The sequence below is a fragment of the Beta vulgaris genome, chromosome 5, assembly GCF_026745355.1.
Source record: "Beta vulgaris subsp. vulgaris cultivar EL10 chromosome 5, EL10.2, whole genome shotgun sequence".
In the NCBI taxonomy this organism is placed as follows: Eukaryota; Viridiplantae; Streptophyta; class Magnoliopsida; order Caryophyllales; family Amaranthaceae; genus Beta; species Beta vulgaris.
The window spans coordinates 64,169,157-64,196,161 of NC_079206.1; the positions used below are offsets into that span (position 1 = coordinate 64,169,157).

Consider the following 27,005-nt stretch of genomic DNA (forward strand, 5'->3'; position numbering starts at 1 on the left):
TTTATGCACGCGATGCGTGCGATGACATTTTTAGGCCTAATTATTATAAGTAGTAAACAAAAAGAAAATGCAAGTTAGTATTTTAAGTTTACCTCCATTTTGTGAATAAGATTCTTTGAAATACAATCAAATAGTACTCCTTCTACATTTGTTCTTTTTTTTGCATCATTAACTCTTTGCATTTAAGTAGCATTACATATTACTCCCTTAGTTAAACTTATCTCTATTGAACAAAAAAAAATATTGAGTCCATATTATCTTTACGTTGAATTTCCAATGCAACAATATTATAATTTGGCTAATTTATACTTTGATCTACACTTGTATTTGAAACCCATATTATAATTTGGCTAATTTATACTTTGATCCACACTTGTATTTGAAACCCAAAATTTTGAGTGACGTGTTGTAGCCTGTAGGCACATCCTTCTAGAATTTTAACAAAAATATTTCACTACCTTTTCCACTACTTGGCAACATCAGTATAATTCTACTACTTTTGCTATTCATTTTTCTCTCCTCTCACTACAATACTACAAACCATATTTCAAGGAACCTAGTTCATCAAACTATACACTATACAATAAGAAAATCAGCCTTTTCAAGTATTAAGCAAAGAGTAGATCTAATTCATCAAAATCCATCAGCCGTATCAACCACTTTTGAAGGAAGCAAACCAACTTCAGTTTTTTCTTGGGTCGATTTTCTAACAAAGAAAGGTAATTTCTTAAATCAACTTCAGTTTTTTCTTGGGTCGATTTTCAATCATCCCAAAATTTAATTTAATCCGAAAAGTATGAATCAATTTCAGTTTTTTTCCCCTTGCCTAACATCTAAATTATGATTTCACAAACATATATTTAAAATTTTCATCAGTCTCATATTTAAAATTATATTTGAGATAAAATTGTAAATTTTTCATACATAATTTGATATTGGAACTTTTTTTAAAAAAAAAAATCGTCTATTTTATCTTGGTTTCTGATTTAACATGAAAATGAATTAAATTTAAATTGTATAAAAGCCCTTTTTTTCCATTTCAAAATTTTACAGTTGTCTTGGTACTTAATTTCACTATTTATTTTCGCAAAATAATGCAATTTTTTTTTTCTGAAAATGGTTTTAGCAAATTAATTTAATTTTTTTTTTCTGAAAATTGATTTTTGCAAAAACCGTTTGCGAAAACTTTGATTTTGGTTTTTTTTTTTCAAAATTTATTTGTGAAAATGGTTTTTTTGCAAAAGTTATGAGCAGAATTTTTAATATTGGAATTTTAAAAAAAAAAATGTTACTTTTATCTGTTTTCTCATTTCATGTGAAAATAAAGGGTTTAATTTAAGTCTTTTTTAACTAATTGCTATCATCTCCCTTTTTTCTGTTAGTCACTACATAACAATTGCTATTATTTTTTCAACTAATTTGAAATAACTTGGAAGATTAAAAGAATTATGTACCTTTTTGAAAGTTTGCAAATCGCCGATAGACAAATGTGTGATATTATGTTTTTTTACAGATGTTTATGCATAGCGTGTATAGGTAAAGAATAATTTGTAAGTGAAATTTGTGAGTTCTTGAGAACAATGATTTGTAAGTGAATTTTGTGAATGTTTTTTTTTTGTTTTATGTATTTACACCCTACTATATTAGTTTTGGTTTGTAAGTTAATTTTTAGTTTTTTGTAAAGTTTAGTGATTTGCGGGATGATTTAAAAAGGGATTTGTAAAGTTTTCTAACATAAGTGATTTGGGAGTGATGTTGAAAGTTAATTTCCCGTAGCTTTGTTTGAATCCCCATTTTGGTATTGATATTATTTTTGTAATTTAGTAAGGAAAAGGGGGGCAAAATAGTCAGTTCAAAAGAGGACACTAAAGGTTCCCCTTCGCTTATGTAATAGAGATATTTTTTAACATAATAACTTTTTTTTCCTTTCTGTAAATCACATATATAGTCATAAATCTCCCCTAAATTTAATGTGGACCAGGTCGATATAAGTTTTTTTTACATATCAAACAACCCGGTTTCAAAATATGAACAAGAACAAGTGGGTTGGCTACTTGTCATTTGCAAATGGGCTTTTATTTTCCAGGAAGCAGCCCAGATTCCCCTCCCATGGCTCTGTAAGATTTGACAGAAGGTATGTTTTTTTTTATCGTTTCTTGCAACCCGTTTGATAATTCATTAGTATTTGAAACCCTTGATAAATCTGCTAAATTGGAAGATAATTTTGGAAGAATTTCATAGATTCAGCATATAAAATTTACTGCTATATAACCCAGTTTAACTTGTAAACTTTGATGAGTAAATTTCACCTAGAATTGGGTCAGGGGTTGAGAATTTGAGTGCTCTGTGCTTATTATTATTTTTTGTCGAATATGTAGATTTTTTTAATTTATATGAGCCACGAAAACAGTATAAAGTATCGTCGGAAATGTAGATGATAGGGTAGAAAACTAGAATTAGGATAAACAACCATTATTTATTACTATTGTTCAAATAGCTTTTGCAAATAAACACTGAGAAAGAAATAGATTCCAATTTAGGTACACCTGAGTGTATAATGAACATTGCATCATTTATTGTTTGCACACTTTCTGTTAGAGATAAAATAGGATACTAAAGATATGATAAATATATAGGATATATTAGTAGTCAGGATATAATAATGTTAAATGCTTTTGACTTATTATAAAGTAATTAACAATGTGATAAATTCATCATTGCCATTTGCTTATTTGAGTAAGTAACTTCTCACCAATATATAAGAAAAAACGTGATGAATTCGTGCGATATGTACTCTCAAAATATTAACTTACGAAAAAAATATTAATGCTTAAAGAAATGTATCGAACACTTAAGATATTAGGCAATTGTTGGGAGATGAAGTGGGTAGTGTTTTTGAACAATAGCATGCATGAGTTTATATAAGTAATTGTTCTATATGGAACATATGGTATAGATTATAATTTTTGAAAATCTAAGGTAAGTATTTATATACTGCAAATGTAGATCCAATGTTGTATTATTGTTGAGCAGAACAGTCTATTTTGTTTTCCGTGTTAAGTACAAGTGTACAACTACCAGTAATGTCACTTAGTTGGAATCTGACAGGTATGTCTAATTTGTTATGATACTTGCTTATGTTGTAATTTTCCGTTTTTAGTTTAGAATGAAATATAATAGTACAAGTTTTGGTAAGTAGTCTTTTTGAACCATGATTTCCCTCTGTTTGATCCTGAAGATTGTCAGAATATACTGTGTTGATTTTCCAAATGAGTTGTCAAAGTACTTCTATTTGAGAGATTAGTTGTAATTCCTGATTGGTACTTTGGAAGGTAATTAAGATGGTAGAGGGTAAATCATGTCAAGGAAATAGCTGTTAAGATGACTCATTGTATCGGCATGATATACCCTTCATTTCACGATTAGTTACAGTGTTTACTATTTAGTACTACTTCTGAACTGTATCCTGTGTTCTGACGTCTGATGCAATTATCGAGATGGAGTAGGAATTATTACTTCCGTTCCTATGTAATAGGCCGCGTTTAATCGAATGCCGCTTTTGAGGAAGTTAATATACTCCTAAGGGTGCGTTCACTTGAAGTAATCCGAAATGAACTTATCTAATGTTATTGGTACTTATTGGTATTTATTTTAACTTATGATGTAACTTCTTGTATCTTATTATATGGTTTGTTAAAACTCATTGGAAATTATTGGAGTTATAGGAACTTATTGGAACCTGGAACTTATCTGAGCTTTTTGTTGGATCTGAATATATTCTTTAAGGTGAAGAAAACGCAGTGTAACTGTCCTTAACTATTAAATTGTTTAATGATATGAACATATGATATAGATATGCTGAAAAGATATCTTACTACCTTCACAAAGTGAACTGTTTTTCGGGACATTTTAAAATGGAAATGTGAAGTACAATTATCTAAAGATGGTGAGAGTATCAGTATCTGGACTTTCAAATCTAGTGTTTTCACGAGGAAGCTAATGAGGAAACACATATCCCAGTCTTGACTAAAAATGCATGAACGAGCAGAACCGCTTGACACTCTAAAATCAGTTGTTGTTCTTCTTGCACAGACGAGGTACAAGGAGCTTCGGAAAAATAAAATGAAATTAGTGGCTGGTAGTCTGTAGCTTAGATGATGAAGCAAGCTATGTGAGTATGTGAAAATGAAAAACTTGAGATGTTTGGCATCCAATGCACTATGATTACCTAAGGGCCCCAATGCTGATGCCTTTCACATCTCATGTCCAATAATCTCCATTATGCAGTTTTTAAGGATATAAACGTTTCCTCTTGTCTATCTTTGAGAAGATTATTATGTAAAAGCATATATTGCTTTCTAAACATGTCTTTTCCTTCTTGTTGTTCGCATATTGTTTACTGTAGATGTCTGTTATTTGTTACAGAGTTTGCTTTGATTACAGACATAATTAGCCGATGAAAAAGTTAAAGAACTTCAATTGCAGTTGAAACTCTTTTGCTAAACACAAGAATAAATCACCAGTTTGATACTACTAAGTCCATGATGCTTCACTTCTATCTTCATCATAATTATTTATGCATGAAATTATAGGAAATTCTTTCCATTTGTTACAGGAATACTTTCCTTTTGGATTATTTCATCATATCAGCTCCACTCCAGACTCAAACCAGTCAGAAATTAGAGGCAGGTCAGTAAACAGACAAAATGTTCGTATCAGTTATAAGATACACAGTTTGAAAAGTGTCAATTTCTTAATAGATTTCCTTTTTTTACATACATTAATTAACTGCATTAGTGGACTAAAAAAATCAATAAGTGATCATTTATTGGCTCAGAGTGATGATACATTTTTTTTCCGTGTGCGGTTGTGTTTATTTTATTTCCATGTGTTTGGCGTCTATCTTTGACAATGAGCTCCATGCTTTTTTGCATCTACCATCGCCATCAGTAGGCATATGTTATGTTTTGATGGCTCATAGTCTTCTTTGTACCTATCTTTAGGTGGGCTACTTGGTGTCTTCTTTTGATAAGGAGATTTTAGCAAAACTTTTCAAGTTTGAAATTCCTGTTAAAGTATTTATAGACTCCAAGATGTGGACATCGATACTCTGCACCATCACAATCTTACTTATAATGGGAGTCGGGTTTATGTGTCTCACACGGTCACACCTATGATCTACTACGTGTTTTAGAAATTCAACCTCCCCACCCCCAAAATAAATAAAGGAAAAAGAAATGTACATGGATTTTCTCATGGGGTTAAAAATAGTCCTCACCTACTTGACAAAGTAGTTTGCTTTAAGCAAAGTAAACCAGGAAAGCAAATTTGGCTTCTTATTGCCATCATTATATGTACTTTGTTCTCAATTGTATTAAGTATTAAGCAAATAATAATATGATTATAAAGCTTAATCAATGCTAGCATAAACAAACACTCACTTTATATACTTTACAGAACAGATTCATTACATTAAATTAATATACAGGTAACTAGTAAGCTAACTTTACTCCAAAAGCTTTGATCAACACCCATGTGATCAAGTAATAATACAACTGAGTACTGACTCACAAAAATAGGAAAAAAAAATAAGGCAAAAGTTCCCTCCACAAAATCTCTGATATAAAACAAAAATGAAGAATAAATACAGCTAATTCCTAATCCTAAGGTGTATCTGATAAAACTAATGTCATGTGTTTGGGACTGGAATCATTGTTGGATCTCCCAGTTTCTGCTGATGCCAGGTCCTCTTTTTTTTTTTCTTTTTTGATCATAAAACAAATACAAAATGACAGGTTGTCTTGATACTTCCACTATCCTACACACACTTAAAATCCATCATTCCCTTTTCCCTCAAAGGGAGGTGATGGGTAGAAAAAAAAGAGACTAACCCCACAAAAAATTGGGATGTTTTACATTTACTTTGAACAAAAAACAAAAGCAGAAAACAAGAAAGGAAAAAAAAAGGGTCAGCAAACCTCGAGGTTTCTTGCCTACCCAAGAACTTCCCTCTCCATTTAGGGGGTCCTTCACTGAAATCTAGCCGACAAAAGTTTGATCTTGATCTTCTTTATCCGTATTTTTCGATCCCATAGAATGGGCTTTTTGACTGATTTAGCAGCAAGAACCATGAACATGGGAATCTGCATTTAAAGAACATATAATCTTGTTAGTGTAGTTATCAGTTATGATAGACTTGTTTGCTTGTCTCAAACTCGATATGTGCTTAATGTTTGACTCGGCTATTTTAAGAAAAAAAAATTATTTTTGGGTCCTAAATGGTGTCAAGTGTCATTTCTCATGTCACAGAGTCAAGAATCCAACATCGATAGTACTTGAGGTAAAATAAAGAATCTGCCTAACATAATATTAAGATTGAACTAAAAGGAGGTGTTATATTCTGTTACCTATAATGTCATAGACTTTTACACCGAAGCACATTGATCCGTATTCTTCATGGCTTGAAGTTCCACATTCTTCAAATCGCGTAGATGTTGTAGGATCTCTTGAAGAAGATCCAAACCCTTGTCACCTTTCCTCAATGAACCAATGCAATGTTTTAGGAATTCCCTATCAGCTTCTAGAGATTGCAGCCTCTCATAGACATGATCAACTTCCTCTTCGATTGCAAACCTTTTCTTTTCTAATTCGAACTTTGTAATATGAAAATCATGATCTCCATTTCCGTTTAACTCCCCATTTGGGGATTCCGATAACTCAACTGCATCAAATAATGGAAGAAGCCTCTTTGGCATTGAACCATTCATCCTCTTTTCTTGCTGATGTTTTCCATTAACATGAATAAACCCATTACTGTCATCCCCATTACCCTCAAAATCTTTTCCGTTCTCTTCATAGAACTGCTCGAATGGTTTTGTGTTGTCGAAATGTTCCTCTTCTTCCTCAGCCAGTGTAAAGAGTTTCTCTTCTAAAACCTTAAGCTGCCCTAGTATCGCCTGCCTCTCATCTTCAAACCCGGTCAACGAGTCTTGTAAACATAGGACTGCATCAGCTGGTGTATCTTGGTGCCCATTTTCTTCATGACTATGTGTACTTCCACTTTCTTCCTCTTGTTCTTTCACCTCGTGATTCAAATCTATCGATAGTCCATCGCTCTCTTCTCCGTAACTGCAAGAAGCAGAAGAATTCCTGCTTCTTCTCCTACATAACATCCTTAACTTCTCTCTTTCCTCATAATCCATCACCTTTTTTCTATATGCTTCAAGCTCCTTCTCAAGCTCTTGCTTCTCTTTCTCCCTCTTTATCACAAGCTCGTTCATCATCTGCAGCGCTTCTTGATCGTACTCTGATTGTTCTTCCATCATTCTTTGGTACTGCAACGCTTCCATCTGCATAGTTGCTTTCTCTTCTTGAAGCCTTGTTATCATTGCCATTGTTTGGTTAGCTGCAATAGCTGAGGCATTCCTCTCCTCCTCTAGTTCTTTATATAATGCTCTCAATGTCTTTCTTTCAGAAAGTAGGTCTACTTTGAGCTTCTCCATCGTTTCCGTGCTCTCTTGCTCACTTATCATACTCATCCCGTCAAGTGATTCCTCTGTTGCCGATTCCCTTCTCCCTAGTAGGAACAATTTCTTGTTCAAATGACTTAGGCTTTCTGAAGAGGTTGGTGTATCAGGAACTTTCTCTTCATCTACCTCATTATGGGACATGCCGACCTTAGAATTTTGGCTTACTTCACTGATTTCAGCATCTGAATTCAAAATTATACCATCAGATTTCGGTCCAACTCGTGCAAAACCAATGAAATCGATGCAAAAATGCAAGTTGTTCAAAGTATATTACCATGAGGATAACTGGCGGAAACCTCGGATTCTACATTCGCAGTGATAGTGTGACTTTCTTGACTCCTCAAATGTGATGCAGTATCTTCCTTGAACTCTTCAATTAATAGTATATTATCTGTTGGATTTTGATTCTTTTCTTCAGTATCAGATTCATCAGTCTCCAGAGACGCATCATCCTCCTTAGACACTGATCATATGGGTATAGCTTATTTATTTAGTTTGACCCAGATATAATAATAACAAATTTAACCCAAACTATAAAGAATTAAGAATAAGTTGGATATAGTATTCCAGTACCTGCAGGAGTTGAAGTTGTCTGAACTATTGCTTGGATATCAGCTTCTATGGTTTCATCATCTGTCTCCTTCTCATCCAAAATGGCTGTACACTCAACAGTTGCATTGTCTTCTTGCTCTTTCAAAAAGAGTGAATGGTCTATTTCTCTTTTTTTCTCCTCCATTTGTAAGGGTTGTGGAATTTGTGAATCCTCTTCTTCCTCTTCCTCCTCCTCTTCCTCTTCGTCTTCCTCTTTCTCGTCTTCGCAATCGTGAGGATTATCTTGGCGATTTTGCAAATTGTCGGTTGCACTTTCCACCTCTTCTTTCGGTGAACTTGCACTTATGATCTCACATTCAGCAACAAATTTATCTCCATCAAAAACCAGCTCAAATTTGCTTGAATAATCTATCTTTTCCTCATCTTTGGGAATATGCAAATTCTCAATAATGGTTTCTTCTTCTTCCTGCAAAAGCTCATAATTTCCAAAATCCAGCTCAAATTTGCTTAAATCATTCATCTTTTCCACATCATTGGACATTTGCAAATTCTTAATAATGGTTTCTTCTTCTTTCTGCAAAAGATCATCTCCTTCAAAAACCAGCTCAAATTTCTCTGAACAATCTTTCTTTTCCTCATCTTTAGAAACTTGATTATTCTCAGTTACACTTTGCTCTTCTTCCTGTATACAGGGCAAATCCTTGGAAGTGATTATCTCACACCCAGGAAAAACAAGCTCATCTCCTTCAAAAATCAACTCAAATTCCCTGGAAAGTTCTGAATTTTCTCTCTTTTCTTCCTCCCCAACAACTTTGATTGAATTACCATGATTCATATCAACTGGGATCAATCTATAATCATCATGATCAATATAAAACTCTAGATGTTGTGGAAGCATATCAAGGCATATTTCAGTGGTTAAATTCTCCTTATTTTTACCATCAATATCATTATTGTTGTTATCAGTATCAAGAAGAGGTTCTTTCTCTGTTTCTAAAATCATATCTTCATCATCTTCGCTCTCGTCTTCTTCTTCGGCTCCGTCACCCAATACTTGATACCCAAACTTTAAATCATCAGACTGATCAGAATTTACCTGTACTTTTTGATCTGAAAAAAGATCACCCAACAATTCTCTTCCTTTAATCACAAAATCCAGGGAAGAATCTTTGCTAATTGGATCGATCACTCCATCACAACAAGAACACTTCTTCACAACATCATCATCATCATCATTATCCTCTGCATCAGTTTTAACTATACCAATGTTTGTCATCCACTTGAAGAGCTGAGGATCAGCGGGTAAAGAAGAAGAAGAAAAACAATCATTACACATATGTTGCAATTCGACAAGCTTTCGATGATGGGAGCAATACCCAATCTTGGATATCTCAGCAGCATGTTGTTCACAGATGATATCTGTATAGGGAGATTTGTTTTGTTTTTCTTTCTTGTGAGAGTCTAAAAAGTGATCAAGCCTTGAACATAAGAAACAGGGAGGTTTAAGACCGAAATATAGCGCGAATTTAAGGATGAAGTAGGAGAAGAGAGAGTTTATTAGGAGTAAAAAGATTAGAGTCCATTCAAGAATGGCATAGATAAGCACACGAGTGATTTTGTTGGTTCTCTTATGTAACATGGCTGAAAATTTGTTGGTTTCCATAGATTATTAGTAGTAGAACACAGTATTAATTCCTTGATATTATGTACAATAGTAAGTAGGAAAAATATAAGGAGTGAAGAAAAAGAATGAAATGATAATGATGGATGGTTTAGCAAGGAAGAGAAAGAAGAAGAGAAAAAAAAATGGTAGAGGAAGATAATTAGGAGTGGTATTAGAATTTTAGAGTAAGTGGGGGGAGAAAAGGATTGTTTGAATGGTGAGGGAGCCAAAAGCAAGAAAAAGTAGCTAGGGGCCCAAATAAAAGGAAATATTGTCTCTTGAGTTGGAGGAATACCAAAAAAGGATCTCAGTAAATTGAGCATGAAGTAGGAGTATTTGACTATTTGAAAGTGATTTTTTTTTCTCATTTATAAAAAAATGTTTGAAGAGGTTGGGGGATTGTGTAAAAGCATCTGTTTTTTTTGACCAAGTGAAGCAAGCATTGCTGAGTTATGTTCAAAGAAAATCTACCTGAACTTGATTCATGTTGATAAACAAAAGGGCGAGTTTTTTGAATGCTAGAAATGGTCTTATGGTTACGTGTGTTTTGTTTAAGGAGGATGTTGTTGTTTTTCGTATCTGTTCTCTTAGGTTATTTCCGAAAGGATATTATAAAGTACATTCTTTCTTACACTTTTGTCATTTAAAAGGAGTTGATCGCCAAAATGAAGATGTCACCAACTAATTGATAATGTCGTATTGTGAATTGTGATGATTGTGTTGAGATATGTAATTCTTCTTTGTAACTGTTATGAAAGAAGTTACTCTCATGAAGGGTTAGTATATTTCCTTAATCCGATTACCCCCCCCCCCAAAAAAAAAAAATGACATGCCTTACTATTCTCATAAGCTTATAGTATCATATGAACTATGAACTGTCCAATTAGATGGTAGAATACCCATCTTGTGATTTCACGATCTAAGGTTCTCACAGTTATTTACCTTCTTCGCGGCGGGAATCCTTTGTCCTTTCTTAGTCCATGAGCCTAGTTCGCTAGATTGGACCAAGAATCTTGAGACGGTGAGATTATATTATCTTTGGTCAAGTTTTATATGAAATATATACATATAAGCTTACAAAGTAGAAGAAATTAGCATCGACTCAACTGGTGAATTTTTCCATCTTCCTTAGCAAAGTCTAAGATTCAATTCCTACCTTAAACGTTTGTTTGAGATTTAAGGGGGAGAGGGAGTTAGGGCCTTAGGGGTATATGGCTTGGCCTCTGAGTAGGGGCTCTATGCGAGGAACTACAAGCCAGACTCCCCAAACCCCTCATTCCAAGCAAGTAGAAGTATGAAAAGATTGATTATGGGTATATAAGTATGATTGGTGATGGGTAAGCTTGTGATACAAGTTAGTTGATCATACATCAACTATAAGCTTGCAGTCAACCGTCTGCATAATCATGCATTTGGTGTCATGACTCATGACTATAAAATCTTGATATCTATTTATTTGGTACGAATTAAAAAATTCCCAAGTAATTTTCATGAAGAAGAATACTAACAAATACTTCCTCTATTTTTTTACTTCTCACTTAGAATCTTGACACTATTTATAATTACAGAGAATCTTCTCAATTTTTTCAATTTACAAGAAAAAATACAGTCATGTTTGATTCGTCTCAATTATTACATTATTAATATTCAATTGTTATAATTTTTACTAATATATAATAAAAAGATATCTAAGTTCAAATATGTATATTGAAAGATGCATACAAAAAAGTGAGAAAGATAAAAAAAAAACCGATCTGAGTAATTTATATAAAAAAAAGGGTCGGTGATGAAAGAGAATTCTAGCAATATAAGATATGGTCAACTTTTGTCTACTTATGATATGATTTATAAACGCTCCCACTGTTAAATGTTAAAAAATTGTTATTAGGCAATATATGCAGCTAATTTGCCAACTAGATAAATGAGCTGGTGGACCATATAATTTTGCATTATTATTATTAATGTAAAAGCAGCTAAATATGGGCCCCTTTTAGATGCTTTAGATGTTGGGTCTCATCATGTGGCTTTCTTAATAGGGCCCACTTATTATTATTCATCCCAATTTGTCCGCTTTTAGACTCTTTAATACAACAGTTTATGAGATTACAAATATGGCCTTAATGATAAACCATGGTTAATGATGTTGGGTTAGAGGCTGGATGCTCAACCAGCTTCCTAAGTCCTAATTTCTTCATAATCAATATTAACTAGTAATTAGGGTCGGGTTATGTCCTGGGTAAGGAAACTTTTTATTTACTAATATTATTCTTTAAAATGATAACACTAAATATCAATTGATCTAGTTGTTAAGACTTTGTATATATATACTTTGAAGTCAGATTAAATTCTATAGTATGCAATTTTTATTTTTATTTTATTGTATGTGGATTACATGGAGTAGAATGTACTTAGGGAGAGCGTCACGTTGCACCGTTTTTTGTTTAGGAACACCTTTTAATATATTAGGATATATGTTAGCTGAAAAATTGTAGCTTAAGAAGGAAGAACAAGTAATGGTGGAGGCTTCATACAATTTGAATTGATTGATGATGTATTTCACCTTTCTTTTTGTAGGAAAGCTATTTGTGAAGTTGGATTAAAGAATGAGGTTTAGAATCGATTTGCTGTATGATCTCCAGAACATTTCATATATTGTTTTTTCTTTTAGTTTTGATTGCCCCGTCTTGTGATGAGAAGTTCTTATTAATTCTTGTTTGATTGACATTATAAAATGAAAGTTTAGTTCGCGAGCAAAAAATTGTGGAGTTGTTTTGTTGACAAAAACACAAAAACAATATACTTTCTAGCTTTCCAATAGGAAATCTTCTACTAACTACGATGAGAAACTTCCCTTGGTTGGGTCGTGTCTTGTGGGGAAACTAAGCCTGTACCAGGCCTAGAATGGGAGAAGAAAATGTCATGTCTCGTCGTGCGAGCAGGTTTGCTAAAGGATTTTACTTATTTCCGTTTTTGTTAAAATGAGCTTGTTAACATGCGTGTCGACCAGATATGGCAACGGGTCCTCAACCCGAGCCAGACTCGCGCAGGACCCAACCCATTTATAAGGGTCTGGGTCTCGAAGAGTATGGGCGGGTCCAGATCTGGGTCGACATATGCTAGACCCAAACTTGATCCGTAGACCCATCATGAGTTGTGATTTTGTGAACTCGTTAGTGTTGTAACTCCATCTAAGGTCTTGTTTGGTTGACAAAACAAATCATGGGAAGTGCAAATTCCTAAGAAGTAGAAGTATATGAAGTTGTTTGGTTGGCAAAACCATGGGAATTTGCACTTCCTAGGAAGTTCTACTTCCTCCAAAATGGAGGAAGTTACTTACCTAGGTCCCCCTAGGTAAGTAGAACTTCTCATTATCAACCAAACACAATTTTACACTTCCTAGGAATTTCAAATATATGGAAAAAATAACTTCCTAGGAAGTATGACTTCCTATATACAACCAAATAAGGCCTAAGACTTGTAACTTTGTAAGCTGTAACATTTTGAGATTTTATGAGTTAATTTTTAAAATTTTGTTTTGATAATGCTTTTATTATGGATGCAGGACCTATATATATTATGGCGAATTTTTTTAATTACATATATTAAAAAATGTGATGAAAACATAAAATTAAGAAGGATCCATTTAGGATCCGTGAACCCGCAGACCTAGCGCATCTGGTCTGAAAATCTAAACCCAACGGATTTGGGACGGGTCTAGGTCTGTAAAAAAAATAAACGGGTCTGATTTGGGTCCAAGTGAAGCCGACTCGGTCCCATCCCATTGCCATCCCTAGTGCCGACGCATCATGTTTATGCCGATTCATAAACAATGATGTCCATGCGTGGCCTAGGATCCAGTCGCATGCCTCACCGTCAGACTTTGCCAGTAGTGTGCTCGTGCTTGGCTGTGGCCACAAAAGTGATTAAAACTGGTTGAGGACTTAGCACTTCGTAATTGAAGAGCCTCCCTTCCCCCAACCACAAGTCCACAACCAAGAAAACGATCAAACATAATCCAAATTGGACCTATACGAAGTGCTAAGTAATTGGGCCTATCTAGAGTACAGCTGAACAATCTGACCCATATATAAATAAACTATGGAGCACATTTGAACATCTTACCCACATGGCCTATACATGTAATCAAGTTCTAGATTTATCCCATTCGTTGTGTGACACAAATCAGTTTGTGTATAGAACTAGTTATTAAGCCCAGGCTATGTCCCGGGTAAGAAAAATTTTCATTTATTAATATTGTACTTTGATATGATAACACTAAATACAACTTAGTCTAGTGGTTAAAACTTTAGTACATGAACTTGAGGTCATGGGATCAAAACCTATACCATGCAATTTCTAATATTTTTTCCTATATAACTTTATACCATGCAATTGGACCTATACAACTTAGTCTAGTGGTTAAAACTTTAGTACATGGACCTATACGAAGTGCTAAGTAAGTTAAAATGAGCTTGGTTGTGGACTTGTGGTCATATTTTCCTATGTAATCAATTACCTTATTATAATAAAACATAATAACAACTTTCAGAAAAAGCCTGCAACTTCAAAATTCAAAATCATAAATTAGAATTGTAATTTTTATTTTATCTATTAACAAAAAAATGCGACTTCTGCTTACTTATCGAAATGTTCATATCCAAAAGGTGGTTGGATTGGCGTCTCATAGTGAGATATCAAAATGGCATCTCACAAGGGTACCAAAGTAATTTTATAAGCTGGAGACAAATTAGTACGAAAATAAATGGTGCGTTTGGTTCAACTTAAAAAATTAAGTTTCAGGTTCAATAAATTCAGATAAGTTCAGATAAGTTGCAATAAGGTCTAGTAAGGGCAATAAGTTCCAATAAGGTCCAATAAGTTTCAATCAGGTGCAATAAGTTCTAATCAGGTGCAATAAGTTCCAATCAGGTCTAATAAGGTCCAATAAGTTCCAATCAGGTCTAAAAAGGTCCAATAAGGTCCAAATAGTCATATTTAATAAACATTTGTATTATTGTCCATTATTTTGTTATTCATAATTTCATATCACTTTAGCTGATTATGTTATTATTGAATTTTAATTAAAGTACCACAATGATTATATAGTATTATACTTGTATTATTTATTATTTATTTGTATTATGTCTATTATTTATTATTTATTTGTATTATGTCTATTATTTTATTATTCATATTACTATTAGCTGATTATGCTATTATTAGAATTTTTTATTAAAGTACCACAATATAGTATTATACTTGTATTATTGTCTATTATTTGATTATTCATATTGCTATTGAATAATATTATAATCATGGTCAAATAATTAAGGTTAACAATAATAATAATTATAATTAAATATTTTGCAATCGTCTTTAAATAACTAGAGATAACATGTTAAATATATAAATAGTAAATTTTTGTTAAATTAATTATCATAAGAGATAATTAATATAATTATTTTTTAAAGGATGAATTTTTTAATTATTACTTCATAATAAATTTTGAGGGGTAGTATTTACGTTAGGGTAATATTTATATTACTAATAGTCAATTTTTTTGTCTAATAAGGTCAAATAAGTTTCAATCAGGTCCAATAAGGTCTAATAAGTTTCAATCAGGTCCAATAGGTCTAATAAGTTTCAATCAGGGCCAATAAGGTCTAATAAGTTTCAATAAGGTCAATAAGTTCCAATAAGGTCCAATAAGGTCCAATTAGGTTTAATCAGGTCCAATAAGTTGAATCAGGTCCAATCAGGTTTAATAAGTTCCAATAAGTTCAGTTCAGGTTCAATAAGTTCAGTTCAGATAAGGTCCAATAAGTTCAGGGCCAATAAGTTGAATAGAACGCACCAAAAGTCATCGTGATACCAATACCAAAGTAACTCTTACTTAGGGTGCGTTCTGTTCAACTTAAAAAATTAAGTTTCAGGTCCAATAAGTTCAGATAAGTTAAGATAAGTTGCAATAAGGTCTAATAAGTGCAATAAGTTCCATAGGCTAATAAGGTCCAATAAGTTCTAATCAGGTGCAATAAGTTCCAATCAGGTGCAATAAGTTCCAATCAGGTCTAATAAGTTTCAATAAGTTCCAATGAGGTCCAAATAGTCAATGTTTAATAAACATTTGTATTATTGTCCACTATTTTGTTATTCATAATTTCATATCACTATTAGCGGATTATGTTATTATTAGAATTATAATTAAAGTACCACAATGATTATATAGTATTATACTTGTATTAGTGTCTATTATTTTATTATTTATTTGTATTATGTCTATTATTTTATTATTTATTTGTATTATGTCTATTATTTTATTATAATTACTATTAGCTGATTATGTTATTATTAGAATTTTTTATTAAAGTACCACAATGTATAGTATTATACTTGTATTATTGTCTATTATTTGATTATTCATATTGCTATTGAATAATATTATAATCATGGTCAAATAATTAAGGTTAACAATAATAATAATAATAATAATAATAATAATAATAATAATAATAATAATACATATAATAATAATAATAATAATAATAATAATAATAATAATATAATTAAGGTTAACAATAATTATAATCATGGTCAAATAATTAAGGTTAACAATAATAATAATAATAATAATAATAATAATAATAATTACATAATAATAATTAAGGTTAACAATAATAATAATGATTATTAATTTTTTGATTTTCTACTAGTGTTTTATAAAATTAAAACAACACTATTAGATATATTAGTGATGAAAGTTATGTATAGGCAAATATATAAATAGTAATTTTTTTGTTAAATTAATTATCATAAGAGATAATTAATAATCATTATTTTTAAAGGACGAATTATAATAATTATTATTCCATAAAAAATTTTGAGGGGTAGTATTTACGTTAGTGGTAATATTTATGTTATTCATGGTCAATGTTTTTGTCTAATAAGGTCAAATAAGTTTCAATCAGGTTTCAATAAGGTCTAATAAGTTTCAATTAGGATCCAATAAGGTCTAATAAGTTTCAATCAGGGTCAATAAGTTCCAAAAGGCCAATAGGTCAATTCAGGTTCAATCAGGTCCAATAAGTTCAATCAGTTCAATCAGGTCCAATAAGTTGAATCAGGTCCAATCAGGTCCAATCAGGTTTAATAAGTTCCAATAGTTCAGTTCAGGTTCAATAAGTTCAGTTCAGATAAGTTCCAATAAGTTCAGGTCCAATAAGTTGAATAGAACACACCCTTAGTAGTTGGTGCCAAAACATAACTTTGGTACGAATCTAACTAAGTTTTGGTACCACCATACCAATAATCAACTTATAATTATTTTGATACATCCAATCTATGAAATTACTTTAGTAGTCTTATTAGATGTCATTTTGACTTTTTTTTATTATTATTATTTTTTTTGATCCATATGAGCTACAAAGGGAATACAGAGTAAAAAAAAAAAAAAAGAGAATTCGAATATGTGATCTATGTTCACAACACCTCAATCTCAACCATTAGGCGAAATACATTTTTAGTATTTTATTTCATTACGGCTCCGTTTGGTAGGGCGTAAAACATTTTCCCGGAAAACTGTTTTCCTCTATTTTCAGTTTTACATTGTTTGGTTGGCAAAAGAGTGTAAAAACCATTTTCCCTTGGGGTAAAATTACTCTACCAATGATGAAAAACCATTTTCCTTTCAAAATGAAAGGAAAACTATTTTCCTTATCTCTCTTGTACACTCCTCTCACTACCTCCTTACTTTCCCTTTCATTTTTCTTTCATTTCATCATTTTTCTTACATCGAACCAAACAACGGAAAACTAATTTTGGAATTGTGTTTTCCATTGTAAATTGTTTTCCATAAAAATCATTTTACACTGAAAATATTTTACGCCCTACCAAACGTAGCCTACGAGTTACCAACAATTTCTCCCCCAAAGAATCCCCATGGACCGTCTTATGGGCTAAATAGTACTATCAGTCTATCACTGCAGAGCGTACAGTACTGTCCTTTCTTATTTTATTCTCTTTTTCTCTCTCCAAAATCAAAATTCCAGATTAATTATTTATTTTTTCTTGTACTTTTTTTTTCTAAATCACCAAATAAATTTGATTACTCAATAGTCAGTACCAGTCCAAATACCTTCGATATCGGGAAATTTCTGATTAAGGTATGATTTTATGATTTGAAGAAAAAATCCTAGTAATTTTTGCACTTAATTGGACACCTTAAATTTTCTTCATGCAATTTTTCTCTTTAATTTGGAGCTCAAGAATAAAGTGGGATTTTTTTTATTGAATTCAACCGGAAAAAAAGACTTAAATTTTAGCATGAATTATATAAATTTCTGCATATTAATTACAATTGATGTTGCAATTGGGGAAAATTTGTGTTAGTAGGGTTTGTAAAAGTAGAATTATGCTGACTAAAGTAAGTTTAGCGTTATGGAAAATTTGAATTTTGATATATTGGTTGCTCAAATGCTATTTTGTGATCAATTGGGGTTGTTGAGGTAGTAACTAGTAATAGAAATTTCAACGTCACTGTCAGAAATGACAGAATCCTCTTAAAATACTGCTCTTTTGGATTTACTGGCATTAAATAGAAATTGAATTGTTTAATGCTGACTTTAAGATCTGAAAATCAGGAATTTGGGTTAAATTAGGAGTATTTAAATTAATAATCTAGTCAACTTGCTAATTTTTTATTTTTTTGTTGTTTGAAGTGGTACAGTATACTGTTAGGTCTGTTAGTAGGTCAATGTAGTGAGTGTCTAAGGCCTTGTTCATTTGGATTTATTTTCAGTTCAGTTCGGTTGGTTAATTTCGGTTCAGTTAGTTTCCTCTTACGGTTTTCATTAAGTTCATTTCAGTTCAGTTTCTCTCGGTCCAAAAGAACGGGGCCTAACATAGTGAAATGGTTGTTTGTTAGAAGAGGAATTTGGGAGCTTGTATTAGTTGTGATTTTGTTGACTAATTATTTAGACAACATAATAGTCTGAGAGGGGGAGTTTTATCCTTAGCGAGTTAAAATAAATCAACATGAGGGAAAGACGAAAGTTTGCGGTTTGAGCGAGTATGCTGTTTTAGGTTAATTGGGTTGGTTTGGATTAGCTAGAGGATACTTAGATCTAAATTATACGAGATTGGCTACGTTGCCATTGTTAGATATTTACATTTTGGGATATGAATCTTTGGGGCATTTCTGTCAATGCACCGGATGTGGAGTGTTCTCTCTTATTCACAATTAGATATCTAACTATTACTTATGTTTAGCCTTTCTCAGATTATATTGCCTTAAAGTTGCTTTTTTTTTGGTGAAGGGAGTAGGTTGATATAAAAGCAATCTTTAGTTTGACTTCTGAAATTATATTCTATATTAATTATGATGGCGAGATACTGTTCCTGCTTTTGTGTTCTATGATCTAAATAATGGATGTGGGTGACAATATAGACTGTTTAACTTGTGCTGGATGAAGTTTGGTTGGTTTCATCCTGGTTTATTAACCTTGATTACAGAACGATTGTGTACTTTGGACATTTCACCGAGGAGGTTGTTTGGACTTGAAAGTATGAACTTGCTGAATTTTTATCTCTGTTCGTTAAGAGTAGGAGTTACGTGCATAGATGCAGAATCAGGATCTCTGACAATGAGACTCGGGATTTGCACATCCAACGCTGTACATAAAAGCAAGAAAGAGCAACGTGTAGTCTTTTGAAGTTGATACCTTGTCTGTTTCATGACATATTTACTTTTTTCATTGTTTTCTGTAGCAGTTGCATTTCGTTTTGTCTAAATAGTTGGGCTATTGGCTGATTGAGTCAAATTATTGAACCTTTTCAATTAATTGAGTCACCTGAGAAGCCATTGTTTCATGGATAATTTGCAAGTATAAAGTTAGTAGTATGAATTGGAGTTGTGAATGACTGAATGTGGTTCGGCTACTTTATTTGAAGTTATGTGCTTGTTTTCATTGTTTTCTTTAGCAGTTGCATTTCATTTTATCTAAATAGTTGGGCTATTGGCTGATTTAGTCAAATTATTGAACCTTTTCGATTAATGAGTCACCTGAGAAGCCATTTCATTTTATCTAGATTTTGTTGATGTTATGCTATGTGCGATTGTCATTGAAGTTAAAGGGAGGTTTTAGGAGCAGAAAGTATGACATCCAGAATATCAAAATCAGGACCTGTAGAAGTGAAACCCACGATTTTATATACAGTATCAGTCTTTTATCTCACAGAACTGTCTTTATGTGTAGTAAAGAGCCATCTTACTGGCTAGTATATACAAGTGTAAAAAGGGCCGGTAAAACTAGGTTTATACAACTACTATAAAAGCATGCTGCGTCAATAGCGAGTTTGCAACCCTGTTTATGACATTGCAACAAAGATTCAGCAATACACGATTGTGACAACAATTGCTGCTACCACAATTTAAAACCATGGACCGGCACCTAATACCAGAGAAATAAAACCAGAATTCAAGTTTGTTGCTCTTACAGCTTGTTTGCTACCAGACTACAATGTACCTTACAATATAGAGGGATTCTAATGATTTTTATGAGTAATTGAACATGAAATATCTCATATACACAGAATTGTAATGTATGAAGTAACAAGGGTGTGTTCTCTATAAGGAAAAAGTATGTGGACATCAGGGCATCTTATCTGTGCATTGTATGTTTGCGGAATATACTTTCTTTGTACCTTCTCGATCCCACCCCTGCTAGACACTTGGTTGTTGTTGTTGTTACTGTTGATGTAATTATCAGGTTGGACCATCCTCATGGCCGTACTATGTACTTAGTGTTTGAAAATATTGGTATGAAAAGTAACGGAATCACAAAGTGCAAAAATGTTTAAAAGGCAAAGACCTATTAGTCTAGATGTATGCCAATTCATTGCACAGAAGGATTTTTATTAATGATTTATTTGTAATTGGCCTTCAGATCTTCAGGATCTCTCATACCCAAAGGCAGAATCATACAACTAATCAAATGCCCTAATCTTGTTTTTGAGTCTAATATTTTCTTGCTGAGCTCATTTAACTTTTGTTATAGGTAGTTGGGAAGGTTTAGCGCCAGGATCTAGGCTTGTCTACACCTTCTTCAAGTTCAAGCCTGAGGAATACGGTAATTTCTTTTGATAGACGAACAGCTTCTATGGCCGATATGCAACTAATAGTGTCATTTTTCTGTCTTTTCTCATCTTGCTCCTATCTAACTTTGTTATATGAATCTAATATCGCTGATCTATCAACTGTCTTGATCACAAAGGCCTCCATTCCGGTAAAGAAGAGGTTGGATGATCGTACTAGGTTCTTGTCTGTTTGTTTGACAGGCCACAGGCTTCCTGAGAATTGTATTTGGGACCTCTCACAACTGAAATGAGAATCATACCACTAGACCAAATGTCCTGTTGTTGCTGCCATGTACATTGAATTTGTATTCCTAGTATATGGATATACCTGGGCATATCCTCAAAATTTTTGATTTAGGATGAGCTAGTTTATTTCAGTGGTTGGACTCCCCTAATCCTGCTCTGATGCTGCATGTGCATGTAGTGTCGGGCTTTTTCTTTCAACTATGGGTCCAAAAATGCTTGGTACCAAGCTTAATCTTGATCTCTAGATTGAAGGGACCTGTAAAAATACAACTGGGTTCAGTATTATCTGATTAATCAGGGGCATTCCGAGAATCGAACTCGGGACCTCTCGCACCCAAAGCGAGAATCATACCACTAGACCAAATGCCCTTATGTTGCTTTTTATCTAATTTGCTGCACTTAAGTTCTTAAAGTTCAATCAGATCTGTAAAAAGAAAGTAGGTTTAGTATTATCTTTTCTAATTGATCAGGGGCATTCCGAGAATTGAACTCGGACCTTTTGCACCCAAAGCTAGAACTATATTACTAGATGAAATGCCTTTTGTTAATTTTGACTGGTCTGTTACACATAATAGCTTGATGTTCAATCAGACCTGTAAAAAAAAGAAGGTTCAGTGTTGTTATATCTGATTGATCAGGGGCATTCCGAGAATCGAACTCGGGACCTCTCGCACCCAAAGCGAGAATCATACCACTAGACCAAATGCCCTTTTATTGATGTTTATCTGATCAATTGCACATAACTTCTTGAAGTTCAATCAGATATAGTTGTTAGTACCTGGATCCTAGATAAATAGATTCAAGAAAACAAACACATTTGTTGATTGCTTCTCATCTGAATCTGGTAGATTTTCACTATCCTGTTCTTTACTGTCCTTGTCTTTGTTAATCTTCAAATCAGATCAGATTGATGCATGTTAATCTTTGTGGTGAATTTTAGGAGTAGACAGAATATGATTTTAGGTTCGCCTTTTGCTGCAAACTACCCATGCACTAGTCAACATAATTGACTTATCTATGTAGGCATTAGGCACATCAGGTTCTTGAAAGTTACTTCCATAATCTTCTTGTCCATGTAGCATCTTATATTGACCTAAGGACCTTTTTGCTCTCAGAACAAGAAAATCATATGAAATGCTTATTTATTTCAGTGCAATTTATTCGATACTTGATGTAACATATAGATGATTGGTTGATTTGTTAATTTCCTTCTCTCTTCTCTTTTCTTTTCTCGTTCTCTTCTGGTGGTAAATGGTGGTCAAGGATTGAGGAATGTGTTAGAATTTTTTTCTAAAAAAAAAAAGAATTGACAAAAATTCACTGAATTATCATGGGGCATTCCGAGAATCGAACTCGGGACCTCTCGCACCCAAAGCGAGAATCATACCACTAGACCAAATGCCCTCTGTTGATGCTTTTTGTCTTCATAATATATGAGTTAGATCTCTTTTATCGACCCATTGACTTTACCATCACCTTCCAATTCTAATTTAATCATGCTCCTTATGTAATCTGTGTGTTATTCCATTTATCTTCAAAAAATTTGAAGATTGTGAGTGAATGGTCAATGTGACATCTTGGTAGCTTTATGACTGCTCCTCATATCTTTATGTGTGGAGACACAATGGGAAACAAAACTACACTGCCTGTGCAATTACATGACATTTAAATTTAAGACACATTTGAAGATTTTGCTAATTACAGCATGCTATTTTTGAGTGACCATTGACCAATAATATGCCCAGATCTTCTTATTTATAGTGAAGTGTACTTGTTCCTGTTTTTCTTTGATTGATGAACTGTTCCTTGTTTGAAATTCAAGGTCAGGAAGACCCGCTTTTTCGACTGGCATGAGACACTTATTTTAAATCCTAAAGAAGTACAGTCTGCAGGTTTATGTTCTCTCTATATACCAAATATCTTGCGATTGAATTTATTCAACTCCTGTAAATGGATCTTGATGTTTCAAGCACAAGATGAAGAAAACCTGCCCATATGTTTCTTTAGTCAAATCCTGTAGAAAAAATAATTTGTATTAATGGACTTGCTGCTTTTAAGGCTGGTATACAAACTGCAGTTCTCCTTTTCTTCATTTTTCTATTAAATAATCCTTATGAAAAATTAACATTTACATTGCTGATTTATCGTCTTTATTGATGACATATACCATCTTCGCAGAGAGGAGAATTAAAAATGATTTTTGATTATCTGCTGGTGGGAAATTCCAAGAATTTAATTCCGGACCTCTTGCATCCGAAGTGAAGATTATATTACTGGACCAAATGCCTTTTGTTGCTTCAATGTATGCTGAATTCATATTCCTTAGTACGCAGATATACCTGGACCTATTCTCAACATGTTTGCTTCACGAAGCGCTATTTCTTTTTTGTGGATAGACTCCTGTGAAGCTCCTCTGGTGCTGCCAGTAGCTGCATGGTTAGTTCTCTGGCTAAAACTTCCAAATTTGGTCTAAAGTTCTAGCATTGAGGTTTATGTTGGCCGCTAGATCAGTAAGACATGTAAAGGAACATGTTTTAATAATCTTTGATTGATCTAGGGCATTCGAGACTTGAACTTGGAACCTCTCACACCCAAGGCGAGAATCATACTACTAGACCAAATGGCCATTGTTTTGTTTCATTAGTTTGCTCTCTTCATTTCGGATTATAATTTTAACTTTTTTAAGTCGTAATTTACTGATACTGACTGGATCCTTCTCACTTTTCTTTGCGCTAACCAACCTGGTTCATTAGTCTGGATTTGATTAATGCAGTTCCACATGGCTTCTAAGATGTGGTTTTGCAACATAAATGTTGTGCATTCAACTGTGAAATTGACGCTGTTAAAGTTAGGGGTGTAAGTTATTTGGTTAAAAACCGAAAACCAAACCAAACCAAACCGAATTAGTAATTTGGTTTGGTTTTTTTTGAAATTCGGTTTGGTTTGGATTCAAAAAAATTATTTTTTCGGTTTTTCGGTTTGGATTGGTTTTGGAAAACCGAAAAAACCGAAAAAAACCGAATTATTGTCACTTAAAGAATTTTGTCTATTATTTTTTTGTGTTTCTTTTTTTTAATATTAATTACGAAAATACAAAAATATTGTCACTTGAAATACAAATTATCAAAAAATTTGGTTTAAATTCGGTTTGGTTTTATCTTGGTTTGATTTAATTTCCTTTCGGTTTGGTTTGGATTTTGGAATATGAAAAAAAATTGGTTTGTTTTGGTTTGGATTTTGAAAGATAAAAAAAATCCGGTTTGGTTCGGTTTGGTTTGGTTTTTGATTTCATATTTTGGTTTGGTTTGGTTTGGTTTGGTTTGGTTTGGATTGAGTCGAATTTCGGTTTGGATTTGGTTTAAGGTCCCATAAACCGAACTTACACCCCTAGTTAAAGTGTGTACATTTTTATTTCTATTATTCACTTTGTTTCTTTATAAGCAACTTTGAGTCTATCTATGTTGCTGGTGACTGGTGTGCTTCAGAATATTCACATGCATATCAGGACTCAGGAGCGGATTTTTTTTAAAAAAATGTAATGGGGCATTCCGAGAATCGAACTCGGGACCTCTCGCACCCAAAGCGAGAATCATACCACTAGACCAAATGCCCAGCTGTTGTTGTTGATGAAGCATTGTTAATAATAGCTTATTTTGTTGGATATGATAGAGAATAAAAAAATAATTGGGGCATTCCGAGAATTGAACTCGGGACCTCTCGCACCCTAAGCGAGAATCATACCACTAGACCAAATGCCCAATTGTTGTACATGTTTATACTTAATTCTTTATTGTTTTTTTATCATTATCACATGGATTAACTTCAGATTTTGGCTTTGTGAAGGTTCAAAGATGCCTTATTTGTAGGATTCAAGAAGCATCAATTGAGGTTAGCTGGGTATCTTGATGGGTTTTTAAAAAAAGGATAGCAGTGGGGCATTTCGAGAATTGAACTCAGGACCTCTCGCACCCTAAGCGAGAATCATACCACTAGACCAAATGCCCAGTTGTTGTGTTGCTCAAAGCCTTTCATTAATTTATTTTATTGACAATATAGGTATGAATTTTGGACGATAATTTTTAAAAGGTTTTTACTATTGATTAACCTGTGTAGGTCTTAATTTGAGGGAGTTTTAACTTTTAGCGGGTCTAGGTGACTTAAAACTGACGATTTTTTTAAAATCTCACCTAGTTTCTACTTCCTTTTCTTAATTCACCCTTCTTGTGTGGTCCAATTTTTACAAGTTATGACCTATTAAGTCATTTTCAAGTCACTAAGGCTCGTTGAAAGTTAAGATCTCCTAAAGTTGGGACCTATATAGGTTAATCAATAATTTAGACCTTTTAAAAAATATCACTAAAAGTTGAGATCGGTTAATTTTTCCTTTATAATTGCTCATTGTACAGGTTTCAATATAGAAAAACAATGTTAGTTGAATTACTCAACTTATATAAATGGTATACATTTTATGTTCTATTTTTATATACACTTTATAATTTTATGATTGGTTTGTGCTAGTTATTAATTTTATTATTGGTTTGTGCTGGAGTTATTATTTGTATGCATACTCTGGTTTTCCGTCCTTGGATCTGTCGAGGCCAGAAACAAAAAAAGGGGGCATTCCGGGAATCGAACTCGGGACCTCTCGCACCCGAAGCGAGAATCATACCACTAGACCAAATGCCCGTGTTTTGATCATAATAGAAGTGTTGCTTATTTATTATAGTTAGGGATAAACCTACAACGCAATTTCTTCGCTGAATAATTGGGCCTTCCGACTTCAAAAGATCAAGACCTATCAAACTCTATCTCTATGCGAGACTCGTCAAGCATTTTGGGACATTTGTTTCTAACTCCTTATCATAATTTATAAGCTCTATTTTATGCTGGCTTGCTTTTATGTGTTAGACACTTACATAATTTTGAATTTGATTTAGTTATTTTGTGAAAAAAATTGATGTTCGCAATGTTTGATTTTCACACTCGTCAAAACAACTTTTAACTATTAATTTCTTTAATAACATATTTGTAAAATTGAAATAAATCTAACAATACTTTACATGCTAAATTTTGTGTTTTATATTCATAAATTTTCAATCAAAGTAAGTGAATTAATAATGCAAAAGTCAAAAGGTCGCAAGTACAAAAGACGGAGCAAGTATTAGCTGAAACTAAAGTGTAAAAACACCCACAACTTGTATTAGAGAGGGTGGCGGTGGACGAATATTTGATTACTACTTTTCCACATTAATGTAGAGTATAATAACTATTCTATTACATGTTCTTCCTTATTATTGTTCGGTTGTCCAGTTTAATATTTTGAATTGTGTAATTTTCGTGTGTGATTGTTCCAATTCATTTGCAAAAGTTTTTCTTTTTTGAAGTTCCAAATGAGTTGGAACATTACTTATATCTTAAAATGGATAATCCATCTATTTCTAACCTCATCACATAAGTCTCCCTTTTTATTCTCTTTATTTGAATTTCTTTTTCTTTTCAAGTTAGCCTTTCAACTTAGGCAATTTTTTTTTTTGGGTGTTTGCACCTGGTTCACCTTTCAGGCTATATCTGGATCGAGACCAAGTTCGAGGTGGTAGGTTTCATTCCTCTCCCAAAGGTGTTGCGAGGATTTGAACACGGGTCCATCTTATCAAAGTCAGTCTCCATCATCACTGGGCCAACACTTACTTGGTAATTTAGGCAATTTCTGTAAAAGGGGCATTACTCCTTCTAACTCATGTTCGCTATTTCAAAACTATAGGGAATATGTAGATCCTTTTGTTCTTCATTTCAAAGATTCAAAGAGTTGTAGTCTTGTAGAGCTTAAACCATTTTAAGACAAGGGTTCAAATATTTGATTATACTCAGTAACGAATTTGATA

The 27,005-nt window shown here is 33.0% G+C and overlaps 2 protein-coding genes and 7 non-coding genes across 29 annotated transcripts; 1 reads left to right on the forward strand and 8 right to left on the reverse strand.

Moving 5' to 3' along the window:
• Window positions 1–1,041: 1,041 nt before the first annotated feature.
• Window positions 1,042–27,005, forward strand: LOC104894495 (uncharacterized). 21 transcript variants are annotated; one of them, XM_048643997.2, is made up of 5 exons: window positions 1,043–2,134; window positions 4,616–4,689; window positions 20,799–20,870; window positions 22,946–23,015; window positions 23,302–23,843. In XM_048643997.2, the coding sequence occupies exons 1-4, from the start codon at window positions 2,028–2,030 to the stop codon at window positions 22,975–22,977; spliced, it is 285 nt and encodes a 94-aa protein (XP_048499954.1). In that variant the 5' UTR covers window positions 1,043–2,027; the 3' UTR covers window positions 22,978–23,015; window positions 23,302–23,843. The 21 variants fall into 21 exon arrangements, 3 of the variants coding, with proteins under 3 accessions (XP_048499953.1, XP_048499954.1, XP_048499955.1); XR_007274048.2 differs by lacking the exons at window positions 1,043–2,134; window positions 4,616–4,689 and adding exons at window positions 17,725–17,906; window positions 24,950–25,624 and having other exon boundaries at window positions 19,255–20,870; window positions 23,302–23,559; XR_007274049.2 differs by lacking the exons at window positions 1,043–2,134; window positions 4,616–4,689 and adding exons at window positions 17,725–17,906; window positions 24,967–25,624 and having other exon boundaries at window positions 19,255–20,870; window positions 23,302–23,559.
• On the reverse strand, window positions 5,422–9,971 carry LOC104894494 (myosin-binding protein 2). The gene is made up of 4 exons (XM_010680744.4): window positions 8,103–9,971; window positions 7,804–7,992; window positions 6,408–7,711; window positions 5,422–6,143 (listed from the first exon to the last, which is right to left on the reverse strand). Exons 1-3 carry the CDS (start codon window positions 9,742–9,744, stop codon window positions 6,426–6,428), a joined length of 3,117 nt encoding a protein of 1,038 aa, XP_010679046.2. The 5' UTR covers window positions 9,745–9,971; the 3' UTR covers window positions 5,422–6,143; window positions 6,408–6,425.
• TRNAP-UGG (transfer RNA proline (anticodon UGG)) lies at window positions 21,421–21,492 on the reverse strand. The gene has a single exon. It is a non-coding gene; the product is annotated as a tRNA-Pro (tRNA).
• TRNAP-UGG (transfer RNA proline (anticodon UGG)) lies at window positions 21,761–21,832 on the reverse strand. The gene has a single exon. It is a non-coding gene; the product is annotated as a tRNA-Pro (tRNA).
• Window positions 22,456–22,527, reverse strand: TRNAP-UGG (transfer RNA proline (anticodon UGG)). Its single transcript has one exon. It is a non-coding gene; the product is annotated as a tRNA-Pro (tRNA).
• On the reverse strand, window positions 24,664–24,735 carry TRNAP-UGG (transfer RNA proline (anticodon UGG)). The gene has a single exon. It is a non-coding gene; the product is annotated as a tRNA-Pro (tRNA).
• TRNAP-AGG (transfer RNA proline (anticodon AGG)) lies at window positions 24,810–24,881 on the reverse strand. The gene has a single exon. It is a non-coding gene; the product is annotated as a tRNA-Pro (tRNA).
• TRNAP-AGG (transfer RNA proline (anticodon AGG)) lies at window positions 25,056–25,127 on the reverse strand. The gene has a single exon. It is a non-coding gene; the product is annotated as a tRNA-Pro (tRNA).
• TRNAP-CGG (transfer RNA proline (anticodon CGG)) lies at window positions 25,738–25,809 on the reverse strand. Its single transcript has one exon. It is a non-coding gene; the product is annotated as a tRNA-Pro (tRNA).

Coding starts and splice junctions, on each gene's coding strand:
- LOC104894495 (XM_048643996.2), top strand. CDS start 2,028: ATGAACAAGAACAAGTGGGTTGGCTACTTGTCATTTGCAAATGGGCTT. Junction 2,135..4,615: donor TCTGTAAGATTTGACAGAAG/GTATGTTTTTTT, acceptor CATTTGTTACAG/GAATACTTTCCTTTTGGATT. Junction 20,871..24,949: donor GTTCAAGCCTGAGGAATACG/GTAATTTCTTTT, acceptor GATTAACTTCAG/ATTTTGGCTTTGTGAAGGTT.
- LOC104894494 (XM_010680744.4), bottom strand. CDS start 9,744: ATGGAAACCAACAAATTTTCAGCCATGTTACATAAGAGAACCAACAAA. Junction 7,993..8,102: donor GACAACTTCAACTCCTGCAG/GTACTGGAATAC, acceptor CCATATGATCAG/TGTCTAAGGAGGATGATGCG. Junction 7,712..7,803: donor TTCCGCCAGTTATCCTCATG/GTAATATACTTT, acceptor TTTTGAATTCAG/ATGCTGAAATCAGTGAAGTA.